This window comes from Echinops telfairi, unplaced genomic scaffold (assembly GCF_000313985.2).
Source record: "Echinops telfairi isolate 266 unplaced genomic scaffold, ASM31398v2 ScPeMD7_11;HRSCAF=52, whole genome shotgun sequence".
Taxonomy (NCBI): Eukaryota; Metazoa; Chordata; class Mammalia; order Afrosoricida; family Tenrecidae; genus Echinops; species Echinops telfairi.
The window spans coordinates 34,061,408-34,083,853 of NW_022103908.1; the positions used below are offsets into that span (position 1 = coordinate 34,061,408).

The 22,446-nt window shown below is 46.5% G+C and overlaps 1 protein-coding gene across 2 annotated transcripts in view; it reads left to right on the plus strand.

Moving 5' to 3' along the window:
* CNMD (chondromodulin) overlaps positions 1-14,656 on the plus strand; it is a 31,122-nt gene extending 16,466 nt beyond the window's left edge. The window contains exons 4-7 of one of the 2 annotated variants that reach the window (XM_045287144.1): positions 2,823-2,936; positions 5,541-5,694; positions 9,404-9,570; positions 14,119-14,656. In XM_045287144.1, coding sequence (XP_045143079.1) covers positions 2,823-2,936; positions 5,541-5,694; positions 9,404-9,570; positions 14,119-14,337 — 654 coding nt within the window. In that variant the 3' untranslated portion in view covers positions 14,338-14,656. The remainder of the gene's footprint in view (positions 1-2,822; positions 2,937-5,540; positions 5,695-9,403; positions 9,571-14,118) is intronic. The other variant, XM_004707910.2, reaches the window with a different exon arrangement.
* The last annotated feature ends 7,790 nt before the right edge of the window (positions 14,657-22,446 follow it).

The following is a 22,446-nucleotide window of genomic DNA, read 5'->3' on the forward strand; positions in this document are numbered from 1 at the left end:
TTTCCTGCGTCCCGCAGCGTTTTTTAAAAAGTCCCGATTTTTGGAAAGAATGCACGACAAGCTAGGGTATACGGTTTTCAGCTGCCATGTGGCTATTTCGCCAGGATATGAGTTTTATCAATGGTGTCTCGCTTTACCAATGTTAAAATCTGGTCACCTTACCCTACAAGACAGGTTAGAACCACCCGATGAGTTTCCAAGACTGTACCCTTTATGGGAGTAGACAGCCCTTTCTCTTGAGGGGCAGCTGGTGGTTCCGAACTGCAGACTTTGTAGTTAGCAGCCCAATAGGCCACCACTATGCCACCAGAGCTCCTGTGCTTAGGGCTTCCGCCCCCAGCCCCTTCACACCAGGCCAATTAAATGGAAAAGGGCCCAGGCATCTGTGTACTTAAAATCGCAACAGGTGAGGCACAGGGAAGGGAGAAGAGAACTTCTGTGGTAAGCCTTGGGGTTTCAAGTCTACGGGAGGGAGGGAGATCGGGGGCAGTCACGCCTACTGGTGTTGAGAGGGAGAAGTGATGGGAGGGTTCTAGATGTGCGTGGTCACTTGGGACGCAGGGCGCTTGAAGGAAAACAAGCTCTTTCTTCTCGGTTGCCCAGCCTGGTCCCACCTGCAATGACCCACAGAATAACTTTCCACCAATATCCTCAGTGTCCCTTACACGGGGCTTCATCCTGTCCTTCATACTGCTGAGCCGAGTCAGGTCCCCCCACCCCCACCCCCACCTCTGACGCTGGGACCAGCCAGCTCTGCATCTTCCCAACAGCCCTCTGAAGACTGACAACGTTCAGCACTCTACTGGTGTCCTCATTATTGTTATTAGATTAAGAAATTTTATTTTTAAAATTTTAATGTTGCTTCCCCATCCCTCCCCACTCTTTCTCTCTAACCACCACAGTCTATTTCTTTTGCTATGAAAATATTTTTCCCCTTCGATAACAGTGGTCTCAGAACACAGTATGTGTCTTAATGCCATTGACTCACTTCACTTGGCACAGTATCTCCCAGCTTTATCCACGCCACCTGCTGTGACAGTCCACCATTGTTCTGCACGATCCACTGCGTGTCTGCCGCCCAGGCTGGTCCTTTCCCCCAGAGGGCGCGAGGGTGTTTCCGTCTTCTCGCTAGCCCCAGGAGTGTGCGCATGTCTGGTTATGCGTTGCTCCTTATTTCTTTGGGGTAGATATGAACAGAGCTTGCTGGGTCTTATCGGTGTCGTCATTACCATGGATAGAATGTGTTAACCTCGGACACTCTTTAGGTCACACATGAATCCTGGCACTCACCTGCAGGGGGCAGTAAACACTCACGGGGCAGAACTGACTCGTACTCCGGATGCCCTCGTGGCCTTGAAGGCTAGCAGTTCGTATCTTCCTTGAGGTTGATCCCTGCACCCAGGAGGAAGGGACAACTCTGTCTCACCTGAGACAAAGCCAAGGGATAGCTGAGGGCAACACATTCTACTCGATAATAAAGACAACAACATGACCCAGCAAGCTCGCTCTGTTCATATACACCCCAACCATGTATGGTTGACCCCGCAAGACTGCTGCCCTGAGACAATCTCTTTCAACCTTAAGGCAAAAAGTACTCCCTGAAGTCTTCTTGTCATGAAGCCGTAGTTCAGCTTCACTCATGAAGAGACGGCCTTGCCCATCTTTCAAGAGGGAGCGAACGTGGGCTCAAACGGACACAGCGTGTGAAAGACTTGTTGGAAGCTGCAGGGGGCAGTGAGGGGGTGCCAAGGAAGGAGACGCATCACAAAGAAGAGAGACTGGCTGCACAACTCCGGAGGGAGTTCAGTGTCGGACTGCAGCGAAGGAAACCTGCATGGGTGTATGTGTTCGCTATGTATATTCTCAACAGTAATCGGTTATTAACCACTTGTAAAGTCAAGTTCAAAGGGGGCAGTTCATCATCCGGACTCTCAGGTCTCCGCTCAAATGCCCTCCTCCTGCCAGTCTTCCCTGGGCACAAGAGCTAAAGCATTCATCTTTCCTAACCTCCTCGGCTTCCGTTTCCTTCAACAGCACACGGTGTTGTTGCGTACTGTCATTGAGCCAGCCCCAGACCACGGCAACCCCATACGCTACGCAGTGAGCCATTGTGATCCATAGGGCTCTTTTGCTTTGTGTGTGAAAATATAGTCACCATCTTAATCATTTCTGCAGCTACAACTCGGTGACATTGATTATATTTTCAAACTGTTCCACCACCAGTGACTTAAATTCACTACCCACTAAGCTTCTCAATGAACCTTTTGAGTGGCTGTTGTCAATCTGTTTCACTCAGATGGATGAAGAATACAATGCTCAGGGAGGCACACTGATGAATATAAAGCTATGTTTGGGTTCTAGCCGAGATCTATGATCGCGGGGCAGTTGTTTTGAGGGAATGTGAGGTTCTGTTCTGAATTTTCTCCATTGGGATTGAGATTCTGTTAGCGATCTACAGGGCTTTCCTAGATTGATTTTTCTGGAACCTCTGCTGAAAATGGTTCAGCGTCATAGCCACACCCAGGCTTCACTGGCGGATGGGAGTTGGCGATGCATGAGCTGCCACTGACTAGGAGTCAACCCCAGTCACACGGAAGGCAAGACTTTTACCACTAAACCGCCGCTGCCCTCCCCAGAACTTATGACTACCTTGACTGTATCTGACATCTACAGTATTATTACTGGCAAATAATGTTGAAATATGTGTTTCATGAGGGCAGGGAGCGCTTCTGCATGTTCATTCATAAGCCACACCTGGGCCCGGGCCTCGCACACGGGTGAAGTTGAATAAGAGAAGGCTGGATAACCCATTTGCTCCGTAGGGCATCACAGGAATCCGTTTTGCTGGCGGGGAGAAGTGCTACATCAAAGCGCAAGTGAAGGCACGCATTCCGGAGGTGGACACCATGACCCAGCAGAGCATCTCCTCCCAACTGGTGAGTACCGGCCTGCCAAGGACTGTCAGGAGTTCTGGGAGATGCTGTGTGGAGACACCACCCCCTTGTGTTCACACCAGAACCACCATCTCCTCTCTATCAAAGGAATGTCAGCTATTTTAATCCTGTGGTTGCTGTGACTCCCTTTGTTGACTCCCTGTGGCAGAATGGAGCTGCCCCCAAGGGCTTTAGGGGAGTAGATCGCCAGGTCCTTTTCCCCTGGAACAACTGGAGGATCAGATCACCAAATGGTTTCCAGATCTTCTTGTCCAAGCGATTCTGCTCTGATCATGGCCTTGCTGGGGACCCTGTTCCTCAGGCGTTCTCCCCCCCCCAGGACTGCTCTCTGGATTTGCAGGGTGAGCTTCCAATATCCCGCGGCCATAGTCGATCCTGACTGGCAGCAGCACTCTAGGACAGAGTGAAACAGCCCCGCAGGGTTCCCAAGGTTATACATCTTGATGAAAACAGACTGCCTCATCTTTCTTCCATGGAGAGGCTGGTGGGTTCAAACCAATGACCTTCCGGTTAGCAGATGAGCACTTTACCCACTGGAACCATATGCTGGCCCTTGGTCTTCTCTTAGTGCAGCATGGCACTCAGTTCCTTGTAGGAAACACTTAGGGACATTCTCACCCAAAGTGGCCCCAGGACTTGTTTTCTCTCTCCTCCCAGAAGGGCCTGCTTCCAGACCATAGCGGACACAGATCTAACCATAGGTTTGTCAACATATTTTCTGTAATTTGATATTATTCTTTTTCTGATTTTTGAAAACAATACATTGTCATTGTAGAAAATTTAGCAACCACATCTAAGAATAGAGACAAAAATCACTCGCCATTGTGTAAGTGTGTGGGGAAGAGTGGAATGATTGGTATAATGCATATGCATTATATACACATACACTATATATATATCCAATACTAACATTTAAAATATATTTAATGGAAATATTTATTATATATCCTTATATGAGCCAACCATGATTTTAAAAGTCTTTTTATTCTTAAACATTTCATTATCTTCTTTTCTTCTTCACTATTTCAAATTAACACGCTGGTACATATTCTCATATTTAAGACTCTATCTACGCCTACTTCTTTCTGTAGGCCTCAGTAGGTGAATTGCTTTTCTTGAGGTTCAGGTGTTTATGTTGTGCACTGTGGGTGCTCGAAGGACCCGACCACATTCAGACAGTAGGTCTGTGTGGTTTAGAAGCGTGTTTGACTGAGAGCCACAGCCAACCCGGCTGGGAGTGCGCTGAACAAACGGGCTTGCTCTTCTCTGTGAAGCTGCGGAGGCGGCGACAGCTGTCGGCATGGGCTCAGGGGCCAGCATCGCTAGTTTTCTCGGCCTTTCCTTTCAGCTCCAAGCATACACCAGGACCTCAGAGAGAGGCTGAGCATTGCCCACTAGGACTGCCTGAAGTCAGGAAAAGCAGAAGCTTCCTCAGCCCCCAACATCTGTCAGCCTGGATGCAGCTGGCAAGAAGCTGGCATGCAGGTGCCCCTAGAGAGTCTGAGAAAGCAAGTGTCTTCTCCCGAGACTGGGCACCTTGCTGCCTCAACAAAACCGAGAGTGGGTTGCAAGGAACAGGACGTGGGGGAGGAGATAAGTTGGCAATTGCAAGTGTGCATGGCAAGATTTATTTCCCATTCCTAGCTTGTCAGCTGCATGTACAGTTATATATGCATATATGTGTGTGTGTATATAATGCATATGCATTATACCAATCCTTCCACTCTTCCCCACACACTTAGATTATATTATGCACCATTCGCTCTCATAAATGTTTCATCAGTTTTATGCACCTTTAAAAAGCTACTATCCCCAAAGCGCAGTCATTTCCTGGCTGGAGCCATTTCATTTAAGGTAAATAACTGGATCACCTGAGCATCGGCTTCCTCCGATAACTTTTAGTTGTTTTAACGCAGCCCTGAGCCGGAGGGAGCGAGCATAAATGAAGGGCAACGTTTAGCTAAAAATAAAAGAGAAAACGTTTCAATTTCTCCACCTGATTGTGAACGCCTAAACACAGGAAAGGGACCGCCTGGCAAACGAACCTGTCTCCTGGGGTCGCCAAGCAGTCTCAGGGTCTCACGGTGGGAGAAACCTTCAGGCTGGGGAAGGTGGAACGGTTGGTGTGAAACAACACGTTGAAATGAAGAATTAGAGAACTGCTCCGTGCCCCATTGTGAGGAAGCCACGGAACAAAGGCCCCCAAGGATCTCCGCTTCAAATGAAGGCCCGCCTCTCTCTGAGGCCATGCCAAGGCCTGTGCTCTGCCTTTCCTCTAAAACACCTTTGATCAAACGCGGCAAGCTGGCCTAACTCTCAAAGTCGGCAGCAGGTAATTTTCACCTCCACGCGGGACACTCGGCATCCACACGCCACAGCTGTCTGAAGGCAGGGCCAAGCTGAGGCCACTGAACACCGTTTACAGCTGGAGAGACGCCCCTAGAGCTTCCCAGGGCATGGGCAGGGGCACTCACCGCGCAGATTTCTCATTCGGTTTTTATAAGGCAGAATCATCTTTCAGCGGACTCTGCACAGGGCAGCGGAGACCCTCGTTGTTCAGGGTGCTTCCTTTCTACTTCCTCACAGGAAGGCAAGGTCATGCCAGCTACATTTGAAGGAAAGTCTCTGGTCTGGGTGGCTGTCGACCGGCCTGTGAAGGACAGCGGCTTTTTGAGTGCCAGCGTGCTCGAGCTCTGCGGTGATCTTCCCATCTTCTGGCTGAAGCCCACCTACCCCCAAGGTAACGGCTAAAGTCATCTCAGTGCTCCCGGGGGTCAGCTGGTGGTTCTGTCATAGAACTCTCACTTCCCAGGTGGGAGACTCAGGTTCGATCCCTGTCCATCGATGCACCTCGTGCACAGCCGCCCCTGTCCTGTGCAGGCCCTTGTTGTGATGCACAGCAAGTTTGAGGGGAGCTTCCGGATTGAGACTGTCTTCCGGAAGACAGTCCTGGCGATCTAGTTCTACTTCCAATGACAACCGTAGGGGTCACCATGGTCTGAGCCCGAGACAATCGTGAGGATGGTGCCGGACCGGGCAGCACTTCGTTCTGTTGGTTGTGCACGGGGTTGCCAGGAGCCAGAGGCCAACCGGGCCACAACCAGCAACAAGGCTACCCAGAGTCCTCCCTATTGCAGTGTGTGGGGTTCCTCTGAACCACCCCCAACCCGGGATCCCACTCACAAGTCTGGGCATGTTTTTGAGCATGAGAAATGAGGACACACTAATTATCATGCCAGAGGTGACAGCCCATGCCGATTGTGTAGGAGGGAACAAGCGGCCGAGCTGGCAGTCAGCATGCCAGGACAGTCCCTGGCTTTTTATTTACGAGGCTCTCCCTGCTCTCAGCTCTGCCCCTTAATCTCCGATGTTTGCACCTTCCAATTTCCCTTCCCTTTTATTCCTAAGGCACAGGACCAAGGGACCAAGAAGTTGTCATATGCCTGGATCTTTATTATGTTCAAACCTAGAATTATTGGACAGCCAAAAGCTGATGTGGGTACAGGCTGGAGGGCCAGCTTCCAAGTTCTGTGAAAATAAAGGGGTCCCAGGGACCCAGGACTCGGTTAGAGGATGCCTTGGAGCTATTTGCAGGCAGTGAAAGGCAGGTGAACCTTGTGGGTTTCGCGCTGTCCCCCGAGTTCCTCCTTTCCATTTCCACCACAGTCACCACACTTAATATTTCTGCCTCAAGTGTGGGAAAGGGGCCCTTTCTCCCAGGACAGCTGAGGACGTTATGAACCCAGAGAGAGCGGCAGGGACACAAAGACAATACAGCAGTGAGACCAGCATTCAGAAAGTTCCTGCTTCTGGTTCTGCTGTGGCTCATTCATTCCTCCAGGGCCACACGTCTGATTGTGTTCCTCAACCTGGACAAGGATGGGCTGCTCTAGCCCAGGGGAGGCAGGTGGCACTCCGTCTAAAGGCCACTCGCAGTGGCTGCTAGGAGTTCTGGGTTTAGAAGGAATCTGAGGCTCTTGCAGACTCAGTCCGAGAGAATACCTGCTTGGCACAGTAAGCACCAGCTGCTTCACCTGGGGGGCTGCTGGGGACAATGGACTGGGCTTTTGCCATCCCTGCTCTCAGCCCCAGTGAGTAGCTACAACTTGGAATTCTACAGCCATTCACCAAGTTCTTGCTTTCCTGTCCCTTCTTGCTTCCACTCACCAGGAACTACCTGGGCCAGACCTTGTCTCCTTTTCCTGTCAAGACAAGGGACTCCAATCCTGCTCCTGGGTAATTTTCTGAAGGCTAGCCTCTGACACCGGAGTTCATTACTTCCCCGACAAACCTTGACTGAAGGGCTCCGAGGTGCCACACACCCCTGCTTTAGACCAGTGGTTCTCAACCTCCCTAATGCGGCAACCCTGTCATACAGTTCCTCATGTTGTGGTGACCTCCAACCATAAAATTATTTTCTTGCTACTTCATCACTGTCATGTTGCTACTACTATCATGAATCGTAATGTAAATATCTGATGTGCAGGAAGCATTTTCATTGTTACAAATTGAACATAATTAAAACATAGTGATTAATCACAGAATATGTAATTATATATTGTGAAATGGCCTTAGGCAACCCCTGTGAAAGGGTTGTTTCACCTCCAAAGGGGTCGCAACCCACAGGTTGAGAAGCACTGCTCTAGACCCAAGGGAATGAACAAGCCACCCCTGAAGGGACTAGGGTGCTGAATTCCTTCGCCTGAGTTTCTTCAGCCCGCCAGGGCATGGGACAGACACTCTGAACGGCAGCTAGACCTAGACAGGAGGGAGGGGAGAGTCCTGGCAGGCTCTGTTAGCCTGTTAGTCGTTGTCGACAACTGTCAGGCTAACTACTGATGTTCCCAGTTTCCAGATGAAGGAACTAAGGTTCCAAGATTTAAGTCATTTGCCTGAGGTTATCCGGCTACTTAAAAGAAGTGAGGCTTGTGAACGGAATCCACGTCTTCCAGATGCTGCGGCCCAGCCTCAGGAACCAAGAGGCTGCAGCACCTCCGGCGACTCATCACCCCCCCACCACCCCATCACATCCCAGTGCTCATTATGGGCCAACATTAAGGCATATCTTCCGATGCCAGTTCTCTTTAGCCCAATCATGATCCTGTGGATTAGGGTCCATTTTGCAGATGAGGAAGCTGAGGCCATCTGGTACTTGAGGCCTGGGTTTCTTGGAAGCTGCAGTATCAGTGAGGCGGTGGTTGAAGTAAAGCGCTGGGCTGGAAACTGGGAGAAGAAGGGGTTGGGGGGAATCACATTGTGCTCCTAGCTCAGCCACTCATTCTATGGTCTTGGCCAAGTCATTTGGTCTTTATGAGCCTCGTTGCCCTGCTTTTGATATTCTGTGAAAGTGGTTGAGAGAGTCAGCCAAGATAATGTATCCCTTGAAAAGGACGGCATGCTATAAACAGGCAACTCATCAGGAGTGCACAGGGTGGCAAGTAACAGATATCGAAACAACAGTGGCTAACACATGGTTCATTTTCATAATATAATAATCAGAAGTCTGGACGTAAGGCTTCTGCCATCAGCTGATACTCTCCAATCCCCTCAACACTCCTAGCTTGCCACTGTGCCACCTGGAGCAAGTAACTTGTTATCCTCAGGCGTATCACTTCCTGATCACAAGTTGGCTCCAGATGACACACCTACTGTGGAGGAAAGGGAACAGGAAGCAGATGCTTTCCCAGAAACTGCACCAGCACAGTCTGCTATGTCTCACTGGCCGGCACCGCTTACTGCAAACCGCAAAGGAGGCTGAGGGACCCCCAGTGTCGTGCTTTCCCGGCCTCTGCAGTAGAAGCAGGCAGGGATACGGGCTGAGAATGGACATTTGACAGCCAGCTCCCTCTGTTTGATCATGCCAACTGGCTGCCTCATAAACTCTAGTTCTCTGTAGGCTTTAACCACTACCAAATTTAAATAGGATCTAAGCATGTATGTAGGAGCCCCCTGGTGGCGTAGTGAGTTCCACGTTTTGCTGCTAACTACTTCAAGGTCAGCAGTACAAACCTACCAGCCAATGCGTGAGAGAAAGAGGAGGCTCAGAAACCCACAGGCACACGTCTACTCTGTCCTACAGGGTCAGAGGTGGAACTGACTGGAGGGAAGTAAGTTTGGTTGGAGTCACATGATGTATATGCTACCATGTTCTTGGGGAGGGCACACTAGTGGTACAGAGGTTACTCGCTGGGCTGCTAACCACAAGGTCTGCAGTTCGAAACTACCACTCACTCTGCAGGAGAGACTGGGCTTTCTACTCCCATAAACAATTAGTCTCAGAAACTCCCAGGGACAGTTCACTCTGTCCTATAGGGTTGCTATGAGTTGGTAGAGACTCCAGGGCAGGGAATTTGGTATTTTCCTTGGATATGTATTTTCTCCTTGATAATGCAAGATTTTCCATTGTTATTGCAAATAAATAATGCATGTTTTTTTTTTTTTTTAAATAGAAATCCAGAGAGAAAGAAGAGAAGTGGCGAGAAAAGTTGTCCAGAATACCACAAGACGACGAAGTGGACCACCACAGGGCAACCCCGGCCCCGGAGGGCTGAATAATGCCTCCAGACCCGATGTTCAAGAGGACGCAGTGCCCTTTAACCCAGACAACCCGTACCACGTGAGTACCGCGGCCGCACCGACTGCATCCAGCAGAGCAGACTGTGGGGCCTCGGATGAGCAGCAGGGACATGGCTAAGACGTTATGCCCCATTCTTCTGAAGTATGAGGGGTCGTCAGATAGTTCATGGGAAGACGGAATGAAAGGAAACTGCGATCTCCCTCAGTGTTTTTGAAGCCCCTTGTACACCTGAATGTTTTGTGGTGGCGGTTGTTGCCGGTGTGTGACTCAGGGTCAGAACACTTAAGGTGTCCATTGTGCCGTGTCAACTCCTGATTCGTTCTAAGCCTTATGAAGAGTTGTTCTCTGGCTTCATATAACCTGGAGTCAACACCGACTGAGAGCACTCCCTCCTGTGGTCCTTGTATTCATCTATTCAACAAGCATCTGTCAAGCGCCTGCTGGCTTCCAGGCCTGGTCCCTACAAAGTGAGATGTAGCTTCTTCCCTCCGGGGTTCCGTCCCACTGGGGAGACAGACTGGCACATAGGGTGACTCTCACGTGCTAAAAAGAATCTCAAGCCTTTGGTGAAGTATTTTTATTACTATACTTCCCAAGATGTGGCCACACCCAGGGATTCAAAGTAAGACCGAGGGTGGCGCAGGACCAGATGGTGTTTCTGTTCTGTACAGATAGGGTCGCTGGGGTTAGTCTCAACCTGAAGGCAGCTAACAAACAATACTTTCCAAGGAGCGAAAAGGGAACTCATCTAATGGAACCAAGAAAAGGTGCACATCTCCTCACTTACCAACTACTTGGTGGCATTCCATATCCCTATCAATAGTAAGGGACATGCCTGGCAGTAATGAACACTGAGGTACGAAGGAAGAGTAAGCTGGCTGTGGTGGCGAATTGGGTTGGGTCATGATTCTCAGTGGCTTCCCAAAAAACTGCACAACCATCAAGTTGATTCCGATTCACAGCGACCCTATGGGACAGGGTAGAACTGCTTCTGTGGGTTTCCTGGACTATACTTATTTACGGGAGTAAGAAAGCCTCATCTTTCTCCCACCATGGCAGGTGGTTTGGAACCGCTGACCTTGAGGGTTAGTAGCACTTCACCAGCAGGGCTGTGTCAGGGGTGTATCAGTTTATTTGATGTTGTCATCCTCAGTTTAGTGATGTGATGACACCATCCTCCATTTTTGCATCATGGCCTGCTTTTGGAACTTAATCCCGCCAATAAGTCAGGAGGGCGGATATTAAAAATCCGGGGACAAAAGCGCATACAGGAGAAGGAAGCTTTCCTTCCACTCAGACATCTTTCCCAGATAAAAACCTATTGATTACGAGCTACTCCCCAATTTCTTTGCACACACATATTTTTAACACACATGAGAATGACCATACAGAACGTTGGCATTGTGCTTTCTTTCCTATGAGAGAACAGTGTTTGGGGGCCTTCTCTAGATCTGGGTCTGGCAAACTTCTGAGACAGAAGAGCCAATCTTGTCCAAACAATTAAAAAGTTATTCAGGAGCCATAGATTTTTTACAAACAAATGAAATCACCATTATCCGAGTAATGTCCTTTACAACTTTCCACTGTACTTCAGTCACATGTATGTGACTGTAAGAGCTGCATACAGCTCAAAAGCCAGTTGCCAATGCCTGCTCTAGATCTACCCCATTCAGTGTAACATCCACATAGTATTTCTAGGCTATTCCTTTGAAATTTCATAGAAATTTGACATGTTCTTCCCGAAAGGACATTTATTTCCCTTCCTACTGTCACTGTTCTCTTAAGTGTTGGACTGTGAACCTCACGGTTGGTGGGTTCAAACCCATCAGTCACTCCATTGGGAAAAATGAGGCTGTCTACACTCAAAGATTCACAGCCTCAGACACTCTGCAGGCCACCGAGTCAGAACAAACTAAATGGCACTCGGTCTGGGTTTTGAGCTGTTAAGGATAATATATAACCTTGCACATGCCTTCTAGGGTAATGGGAAGGGTTAAACGTTATCGTACCTAAAACACAGGGCCTCATGACTATTATTATAATACTACTTGTACCTATATAGGTGTATATCTTTAGAATAAACACTCAAGCATGGCTCTGCTGGGTCGAAGTGGACGGGATGTCAATTCTAATGGAAAGTGCCTACTGCCTTCCATGGAAGGGCATTTGGTACACAAATGGTAATCATCTAAGGTAATCTCTGCCCATCTCTTGGGCATAAAACAGTTAGGTTTATCTTGCCGTCCTTAGTCATACATCGGTTGCCCTCCTTTTCCTACACTGGGAAGTCATTTTTTTTTTTCGGTGTAGCCTGTTCAGCGCTACAGTTTGTCATGTGTTGCAAATCTATTTTCTAATTTATCGTTTTAGACTATTTTTAAGTGAGATTTAGAGCAAATTGCACTTTCTAAATAACCCAAGGCTTAGAAAATTCAGTCCTTCATTCCCTAAGCTCAAAGAAGGAAAAAACAAAAAAAAAGGGGGGGTGGGGAATCTGAATAGGCAAACAGCAATTTTAATATAGTTTATTTCCCCAGGGTGCTGGGATGAGGGGTGAGACCACCAGCACCCTGCAGAGCTGTTGGCTGCAGACACAAGAGTCCCATGGCCCTGGGGAAACTCCGGCTACATCCATTTACTCATCCCCTCCGTGTGGCTGCACTGATCCATACAGTCCTTTGAAGAGGATATACCTTAGAATCGCGGTTCTCAACCTGCGGGTCGCACCCCCTTTGGGGGTCAAATGACCCTTTCACAGGGGTCGCCCGATTCATAACAATAGCAAAATGAGTTATGAAGTAGCAACGACAATAATGTTATGGTTGGGGGGGTCACCACAACGAGGAACTGTATTAGGCATTAGAAAGGCTGAGAACCACTGCCTTAGTGCCACCTGCAACTTCTCCCAACTTTTCAACCCTAAGGCACCCTTGTGTTAAGATGCCTCGCCAGCCTGCGATACCAGAAACTACAGCCCGCTGCCATCAAGTCAGTTCTCACTCAAGCTGTAAGTCTTTACTGGGGCAGGCAGCAGCAACTTTCACCCAAGTCTGGTAGACTTGAACCACTGACCCTGTGATTAGCAGTCCAGTACAGGCCCCAAAGTCAGCTGTAATAAACAAGATGATTTGCTTTCTCAGATGAACCCAATTCAAGAGGTAAGAAAGAAAAAAAAAACTGAAGAGAAAATCGTGTAAAGAGACAATGCGTGCTATTTCGGTAAGGAGGGACATTCGAGGTCAAGCTTTAGCAGACAGTGTGCGGGAGCTGTTAATGTCATTAAGTGTGATGACAGTAGGGAAATGGCTACCTACCTTGGAGGTACGGTCTAATGTATTTGTGTGTGAAGTATCGCAAACATTTCCAATTTTGTTGCACTTCTTTAGAATTTAAAATACTAACATCAAAAAAGAAAAGGTAACGTTGATAAAAGGTAGTGTCTATAGGTTTGTGGTAAGTATACAATTTCTTCCCAGTGTTATTAGACAATTTTCATAATAAAACACCCCCACCCCCAATTAAAGTCTAATGAAAAACTTGATCTTTTATTTCGTACCTGGTGCGCATGGTTTGCACTTGAGGCTCCGCAGAGGCAGGCCCGGGGTTCTGCTTCCATAGTGATTAAGCCGAGAACACCCTCTGGGACCCAGTTCTACTTTGTAGAACACGGCCCCCACGAGTCAGAACTGATCCAACTGCACCTGGTTTAGAGTGTTCGCTTGGTGCTACATCTCCTCAAATTCAGGAAAGAATTCAACACAAGGGTCAAAGTAAAGAACTGCTTAGCAAAGCAACTCAGTAACATGATGGGAGGCACCGAATCTTTACCCCTAGTAACCCTTGAAAATGACGTCCATCGCACGCGCATCGAGCAGGCAACAAGCCACCCGCCCCCATTTCGATCCTTCTCTCCAGCAGTGACAAGACAGACTTTTGTAAGCCGTTTTTTTTCTTCCAACCTAATTTTCCATTTATGTAGCTGTTAAGTATGGTGCATTTAAACTTGGGGGGAAAGTTTAGGTCTTTCCTGAGCATTACAAACCCCCCTCGTCCCCATGAAGATGACATCCCGTTCTGTTGCCAGCAGGAGAAATGAAATAAGGGTGCAGTGTTCCCAAGGTCAGTACAGCTGGAGCTGAAACCAGTGGTTAGCCTAGATCAACGAATCTCCACATATGCTCCCAAGAGCCCTGAAGCCATTATGACAAGAAGGCACCAGCTCCCCACTGACTTACAATTAGCAGTGGCAGGAACGTTACTTTTGAGTCATGGTGCTTCTTTCTTGTTCAGCGACTTAAAACCAGTTGAGTCACTAGCGACAGGTAACCTGGCTCATTAAAGGCATGCCGCAACTTCAGGGCATCATTCATTCCCAGACCCACACCAAGTTCCAGCTACGGCAGATGAGGCAGGTGAAAGTTTCATGAGCTCAGATTAATTCTGAAGGGGAATAGGCTACCGGGCAGCAAGTGCAGCCCCGCAGGTTACGTGGACTTCTTGTGGCAGTGGAAAGCCCGGGATGCTATTTAAAAATAAGGCGCATGCGCTGAAGACTTTTCACCCACATCACTCTCTCGCCCTTCGCAGCAGCAGGAGGAGGGTGAGAGCATGACGTTCGACCCTCGGCTGGATCATGAAGGAATTTGCTGTATCGAGTGCCGGAGGAGCTACACACACTGCCAGAGGATCTGCGAGCCCCTGGGGGGCTTTCACCCATGGCCCTATAATTACCAAGGGTGTCGGTCAGCCTGCAGGGTCGTCATGCCCTGTAGCTGGTGGGTGGCCCGCATCTTGGGCATGGTGTGAAGTCACTTCATACACCAACCTGCTGTGACATGAGAATTAGCAGAAAAGACAACCAGAGCCGCTCCAGGTGGCTTGTTGCCGCGGGGCCAGTGTTTTCCACGCAATCTGGAGGACAGTACTCTGGGCCCCTTGAAAACATACTGCTCAATTGCTTTGAATTGTATTCATCGGTGTGTGCAAATGAACCGAAGGGGTAGTGCACGTCTAATCCTTCCATTATTTTCTAGGTTTGTTCCCCTTCTTTGCTTTGCTGACAAATGCCTGCTTATAAACTTCCCCAAGCTGTTCTAAAATAAACATGAGAAATTATTGACAATTAGTCGAAGATCTCAATTATACATTTTTTTCGTACTTTTCTTTTTAATGAAATCATTGAAAGAATTAAGTTTAGTTACTAGTACATAATTCCTTAATATTGTTCCTAGCTTTTATAGTTCTTCCCCTGCAATGTCTGTGTGTGCCACCCTCCCCCCACCCCTGCAGGAGTTTCCAGTTATCAGACAGACTTCAAACCGGTTCAGTTTTGGCCAATGATGGGAAACTGGGACCCGGAAATTTCCAAATGTGGGTGGACCCAGCATGGGCAAATACGGGGGCCAAAGCACTGGAATGGGACTCAAGAGAAGTGGGCCGTGTCACGCACCAGATACACAGGCCTTGTTGCCAGGCCCGTGCAGAGCAGCACGCATCCAGACATCAGGCCAGGCTGCCCTTCTCGACGCCGCTGTCTCAGCACTTCGGGTGCTGTGCTATGCGCAGGCTGCCCGTGTTGTCTAAGAGGAAAATTACTTCTAGCATTGACCTGTGATTTTCCCCCTTCTGGTTCACCTAGACTTTAAATCAGGGGTCCTCAAACTTTTTAAACAGGAGGCCAGTTCACGGTCCCTCAGACCGTTGGAGGGCCGGACTATGGTTTAAACAAACAATAAAGAAAACGATGAACAAATTCCTGTGCACACTGCACATATCTTATTTTGAAGTAAAAAAACAAATGGGGCAAAAACACCCAGCGGGTCGTATAAATGTCCTCAGCCGGGCCGCATGTGGCCCGCGGGCCCTAGTTTGAGGACCCCTGCTTTAAAACACAGGGTGTGTTCTTGCATCACTTCCGCGGCCACGATGCAACCAGTTCACCACCCTGAACTTCAAGGGAAAGGAGGAAAAGGAATGGAATCTAGCTAACAGTTGATATTCTGAGCCCCAATGTGGCAGTGCCGACAAAGCATGTGATGAACAGGTGGCTGCCCTCTGCATCGACAAGCCACCTCCAGGTACAGAGCAGTAGGAATAAGGGGGAAGTGCAATCAAAGATAAATCCGGCTGCTGGTGAGGAGGAAGGCTTTACAGAGCCTGAAGAGCATCTTCGCAGGCGTTCCACTAAGTGGTGATTGGGCAGGAAGCGCACGCCGGGCCACGAGGGAGCCCAATTACCAGTAGGTTAGTCTCCTAGTCACAGGGCCTCAGGTGCGGCTTGGCAGCCATGGCTGAGGAGGAAAAGCTTATTTATTAATAATGACATGAAGCTGCTCAAGAACAAGGAATGCCTTTAGAATGTGAAAACTATCAGATCTGGGAGACAAGCATGTATTTCCTGTTTTTGACATTTAGCTTCAAATCCCCCAAGTTTCTTAAACAACTACTTTCCTAAGGTGGAGGATGGGAGGACGGGGTAAGGGAGTAGGGAGGGACTTTCCAAAACGGTAACACCAGGACACAGAGATGGTAGGGGTCTGGATGCCAGGATCTTAACACAGCCCCATATTCTGAGCACACTCTGAGGCCTCGTGTTTGCCAGTCAAACTGTGTGACATCATGGAGGAGGTTTGATCCTCGTTTATCAGATCTACACTAAGAAGTCTGTGTATGATGGAACACACAGCACACCAGGAGAAGAGGGAGGGCACACACACTGCAATACAGTGAACAGTCTGTGAAGCCACACTGTCCTCAGGCAGCAACAACTCCAGCACACAGCTTACATTTACTAAGCAAGTCCTGTGCCAATGGCTCTGGACCACTGTCACTCTCCAGCCCTGCAACTGCCCAGCAACCTGTACCAAGTTACAGAAATACATTTTAACAGGAGGAGTGATAGTCCCCAGAAAGGGGGGTGGCTAAGTACAAACAGAAAGGCAGGATTCAGTACATCAAGGGCTTTGTTAAAGGCGGGTGTATGAGGCTCCGCGGTGAAGAGAATGTCTACACTAGGTCTCTAAGGATGAGCAGGCGCTAAGCAGAGGAAAGTGACAGAGGAAGCAGAGCTTAAGTCACAGACGTCTGGGACCCGTGAGATTTAAGACAGAGACAGAAAATGCCAAGACTGAAGGTAGGCAGATGCTTGACTCCTGCATCTCAAGATAGCATGGGGTAGTCGGGGCAAGGCAACTGCAGGCCTCCCCCTTAATCCTCTTGTACCCCCTACTCAAATAATTTTGACAGTGAAAAAGTGAAATTTATTTGAAAAACCGCTTAACCCATTCAAAAGTTTATTTTACATCATATTTTATTACATTCTGAAATACAAGCTACATTTTCACAAATTAGAAATTACTTTTATGAGTGGCATGGTTTTATCTTTGTGTAAGCTGAATGTACGGATTGTTTTAGGGGCATCTGTTTATAGAAATGGCCACAAATTTCTTAAAAAGTTAACTACTTTATTAAGTAGGGAGGAAGAAAAAAACATCTGCATGCACCATTAGCCCTACAGTGTCCTTAAAATGGGCACGTGAATACGTCCATTATGCCAGCTGTCGCAGTAACACCTGATCGGCAGTGCTCATAAAAGACAGCGGGCTCCTTCGAAAGAAAGGGTTTCCATACATCGATCGATGCATGCTCTGATACTGACGGCATACACAGGTTGGCCCACTTTGAAAAAGCCCCAAATAGTAATATTAGAATCAAATTTACAAAACAGGTTAAATTAGTGTTGACTGACTGTACAAAAAGATTCACAACAGGTTGTATTTAAACGGCTTACATTCAAAAGTTTTCAATTTACATATAAATTTAGGTAATTTAATATGTAAAGCAAAGTAGTATATCAATCCACAAATATATTCTGTGTGTATAATCAAAACCTAGCAAATGGATGACACCCTGTTACGAAGTGTTTGGCTTGCTGACCCTGTCACAGCGTAACAGATTTGAAAACAAGTGTTCAGGAGCCGGTTCACATTAGGGTAGGTGTTAGCACAAAAAGCTGGCTGCCATCGAAGTCAGTTCCTGACCCATGGTGACCCTGTAAGACACGGTAGAACTGCCCCTTCGGATTTCCAAGACTTTCCATCTTTTAAAATCTTTAAACCTTTACAGGAAGCCTCATCCTTCTTCTGCGGAGCATGTGGCGGGTTGGATCCAATGACGGCCTTGGTGGTTAGCAAGCAGCTCACTGAGCTAGCCCACACACCACCAGACCTCAGACCTCCTAAGTTGTACAACAGAGTGGTAAAAATCAGTAATGGGACTGGAAAGACAAAGTGCCCACTAAACTATGAAACAATGATTAAGCTAAAACACCGAACTATTAAAAACGCTGTGTTTTAAGAGGTATAACCTACTAAGCTCCTTCCTTGAGTTTATCGTATTCCTATTCTCTGGGCCCACTACTCTGCAAAAATTCTCTCCACACCTAATTCCTATCAGTGAGTCAGAACTCCAGAAAATTCAACTCACCTGGCTGCAAAAATATAACAGTAGTGTGACAGTTTGAAAGTATTATCTATACACTTAAAAACCAAACCAAACCAAACAAAATAACTAGCTCAGGGGCCCTGGCGGCTTAGGGAATTTTGTATTGCTGCCAAACCACAAGGCCAGCTGTTCAAAACCACCAGCCGCTCTGTAGGAGAAAGATGACATTTTCTACCCCCGTGAAGAGTTAAGAGTCTCGGAGACCCACCGGGGCAGCTCTACTCTGTCCTACAGGGCTGCGATGGCTTGGAGTTAACTCCACAGCAGTGAATTTGGTTTGGGTTTATATATATATATGATGTAGTTAGTATTCCTTAAAGAAAAATTTTTTCAACTGCTTAGATTCCATTCACCTAGACTATTATTCTTCTTTTTATAATGAATTTACCATATACCAACATAGTTAAAGAACTGGAATAAGCTAGTCAAGATGGGCATAATGCTGGTAAGGGCAGCAGAATTTGAATTATTCACTTAACACCTCAATATCATCAGACAGGCAATACCTGAAGTGATCCCATTTATTAAAAAAGAGAAAATACCCTATTATGAAGCATCACGCTATCATGACTTTCCACCAGTACTGAGTGGCCTAGTATTCTGCCCAAGTTTGAATTTCACCTTGATTGAGACAGATTCTTGTCCTGGGTAGTAACAGACTCAATGATTCTGTCATACTGTTAAGGTCCTACTGACAGAACAACAAAGTAATCTGTGAGCACCCCAAACCCTCCCACACACACACCCCTCCTTTTATATAGGACAGAAGCAAATTCTTCCAAGCTTACCCCAAAGACACATGTACGTGCTCCCCCCCACATACACACCACACACGTTTTCTAGTATTAACATACTATTCAAACAACCAGGATAATAAAAATGGAATCTCAAAAGGTAGTAAAAAAAGAAAAATCTTGGACCCCACACTGGTTTTGATACTAGTCATACAACTGCAACCCTACATTAGGAAGAACAAGTTAGATTTTGCCCACGTGGCCACTGCTTATATATAAACATCGATCAATTTCAAGGGCATGAAAATAACATTCAAAGACTGATGTAGTTCGGAGTAAAGGAGCGTTGCAAATAGTTGCAAATCCATGTGAAAGGCACTGTGCTCCGCATCAAAGACCCAAAGTGAAGTAAACTGTAACTGATGAAGGAACACACACTGGACTCAACAGAACTAAACTCAGACCAGCGACACGGGGAGAAGTGCCACGCTAAGAGGCAGGAGTGGGGTGCCTCCACGTGGCAGCCATTTGAAAAGAATACCGCCATTCGCATCTAGGGTGTTAAAGGAGAGAAAAATATGTGCACTCCATGTACAGCCAAGTCCATGAACAAATGCACTCATGCACTCATCCTAAGAGCTTGTTCGGCACCCACCAGGTACACAGATACAAAGAATTCCAGGCTCCCAAGCATCTCAGTTACATGGGACACAAAACAAGCCAACTGTAATGCAGTGACATGATGAGAGAATCGATTTTTAATACTTTCAAACCTGCTCCTACGACACTGTGGTTTGGGTTTGACTCCATCAAAGGATCTAACAGGTGCTTCAATGTAAGCAAATCACCAAATCCACTCACCACAGTGTCAGCTGCTGACAGAGAGGCACAGATGAAAGTAACTGTCCTTCTGGTGCAGACGAGAGGACGGCAGGTGGGGGAGGAAGGGCATAGGAGCTCAGTTTTGACAGATCAAAAGGAAACGAGTGTCTCAGGCAGGTGGAAGGGATGAAAATACATGATGCAGAGAGAGTAGAGGCGTGCAAACGAACACAAGGAAGTATATGGTAGAGACTGCACAGTCAAAAATGTTTATTACAGGGCTCTTCATAGAAAGTTTGCTGGGTCAGAAGTATGAGTATCCAGGTGTGACGAGCTCGGCTATAAGTGTTTGGGGGTGATTTATCAAAGTCTTTGAGTTGCCAGAAAACCCCCGACTATTTAGGAATCCCCGCTAGTCAAGAGGAGTGCAGACAAGAGCGAGAGCTTTAGATCTCACATTAGTCAGGACTCTGAAAAATCCTCCCAGCTATGAAAACCAATTATTATCTAGTTTTATAGATGAGGGGAAAAAGACCGCTATCCTCAAATCACACAGTTACTACAGTAGCAGGCTTAGAACTCTAAGGCAGATTCACGCGTCTGTCCCCTTCCCACCACAGCAGCTGCTCTGTGAGAACAAAGACAAAATCAATGAGCGCTGTGTAATAGGGATGCTCATGTTCCCTAACTACATAACCTTGCCCAAGCTGGCTAACTTTATCAAAGTATTCATTTTCAGTCAAGTGAGGACACATGCTGGATGGAGTCCAGATGGATCAGCAAAAAAATGGGGGTCGAGGGAAAGAACCCCCAAATTGAGCACAAGTCCACGGTGGTATCCACACACAGAGGACCATTTATCTATAACTGTTCATCCGAGAACTGGAAGGGGTGGGTCCAATTCATGAATTAGGCAAAGTCCTTGTTGAAGTAATGAGAATTTGTGGTTTACCGGTGGTTCATTTGCACATTAATTCTCTAACTCCTAATAGTCTTATTATGTTTTGAGATGTAAAGTTAAAATGAAATTAAAATAAAAGAACTTTTCAAAGGAAATATTTTGGCCACCATTACTTCTTTGGAACTACTTTTTTGGAACTACTACTGATGATGATACTTGAGATCTGATTAAGTACATTAACATGACTTCTCAACCAAATTAATATAAATTCTCCTATGAACTTTTATGCTCTCAATGTACAAATTACACAAATTAGCAAAAGCTTAACGAGATGACACATTTCCCTCAGAAGGAATCCAGACTTGGGAAAAATGAACCTGACACACAAAGAGCTTTCTCTGGGGTTTCCGCCTTCTAGTCTTAAAGGCGTCTTTTTAAAACACGTGCTCTCACTGGAACATACCCCAGCTCTGTGTACTTCACATGTTTGAGAATGTAAGTATTAAGCACTCCTGGAGCCAAATGCATTTCACAACTCAATTATTTTAGACTGTAGAAAGTAGTACAATATAAATATATCATTTTTTTAGCACCTTCAGCCTAGTATGTGCTAGCATCCTATAATTAAGCATCAGAGTATTTCTGCAGTGAAATACAAGACTATTCATATTAAATGCAATATACAAAGACTAAGTTCAGATCAGGTTTTATACTGCTTTGTTTGCAAAAACAACAGCAGTAACAGAAATTAAAAAAACACTTCTGTTTTTTAGAGTTTTGTGGATTAGGACCAATAATTGTGACATTAGGTGAATTCATTCATTTCTCATCAATCAGGAGATGGGAACATTATCCCGATTTTACAGACAGGAAGTCAGAGAGGTTAAGTACCTGGCCATGGTCACACAGCTAGTATGATCCCAAGCAGTCTGGCTTTGGAGTTACTCATGATTTAATGTAACCTTTCAATGCACTTTGATAGAGCACCAAGCACATACGATGTGGGCTCAATAGTTTACATTCAGAGCTCTTTTGTGATTGGCATTATATAGAACAGTTTCTAAAATTCCCCCTCTAGACATTAAAGATTCCCTAATATCCATTTGGATAAGATTAAAAATGCCTTTAGCCAAATAATATTGCTTTTGAAATACCTCTTTATAAAGATAAGCCCTGTAATACTCATAAGAAAAATAAAAAAGAGGGAGAGAGGGGTAAGTGAAATCTCAATACAAGAATGAAAAGCTATAAACTCCGAGGGCATGACAGCAGCAATACTGAGAAGACTTCCAAATGAACCACATTTCAATCATTCCAATTTTACTGAAGAAACCACTGATAACGCACATCTTAAAGTGACTATCTAGGAAAAACCCTTAAAACAATGTATTTATTTAAGACAAAAAAGTGTATGGTTATGAGTATTTGTTCCCTGCAATCATCTAGACTTGGGAAAAATAAACACCTTTCACACAAATCAAAAACTACTTATTTATATTATCATCTTCTGTGAGATACAGCCATGATTTAGTGATAAAAATCATTCACTGCACACCCAATTCATGCACCTGGAAAGCGAGCAGCAGTGGCTAAAAGCATGAAATCTGGAGTCTGGAAACCCTAGGTTCAAATCCAAATTCCACCTAGTAGTAGTTATGTGAATTTGTGCAAAAGAGCGTTTTCTGACCTGTCACAATGAAATGCTTTCGCGTCATGACCGGGCTGCTATGAGTGAAATAATGCACATAAACAACATAGTAACGCCTAATCCACGGGGCGCTGTTACGTTACCACTAGTCCTGTCTTAATGGGCTAACAATGTGTATCACTCCCACAATTATATACAGGTTTGAGAAACTATTTCACCATATGAAAGTCAGAAAATATTGCTGCTACAGTTCCAGTTCATATGTGCACGGATTTATCCCAAATATAATCTCTTTTAAATGTGTCTCT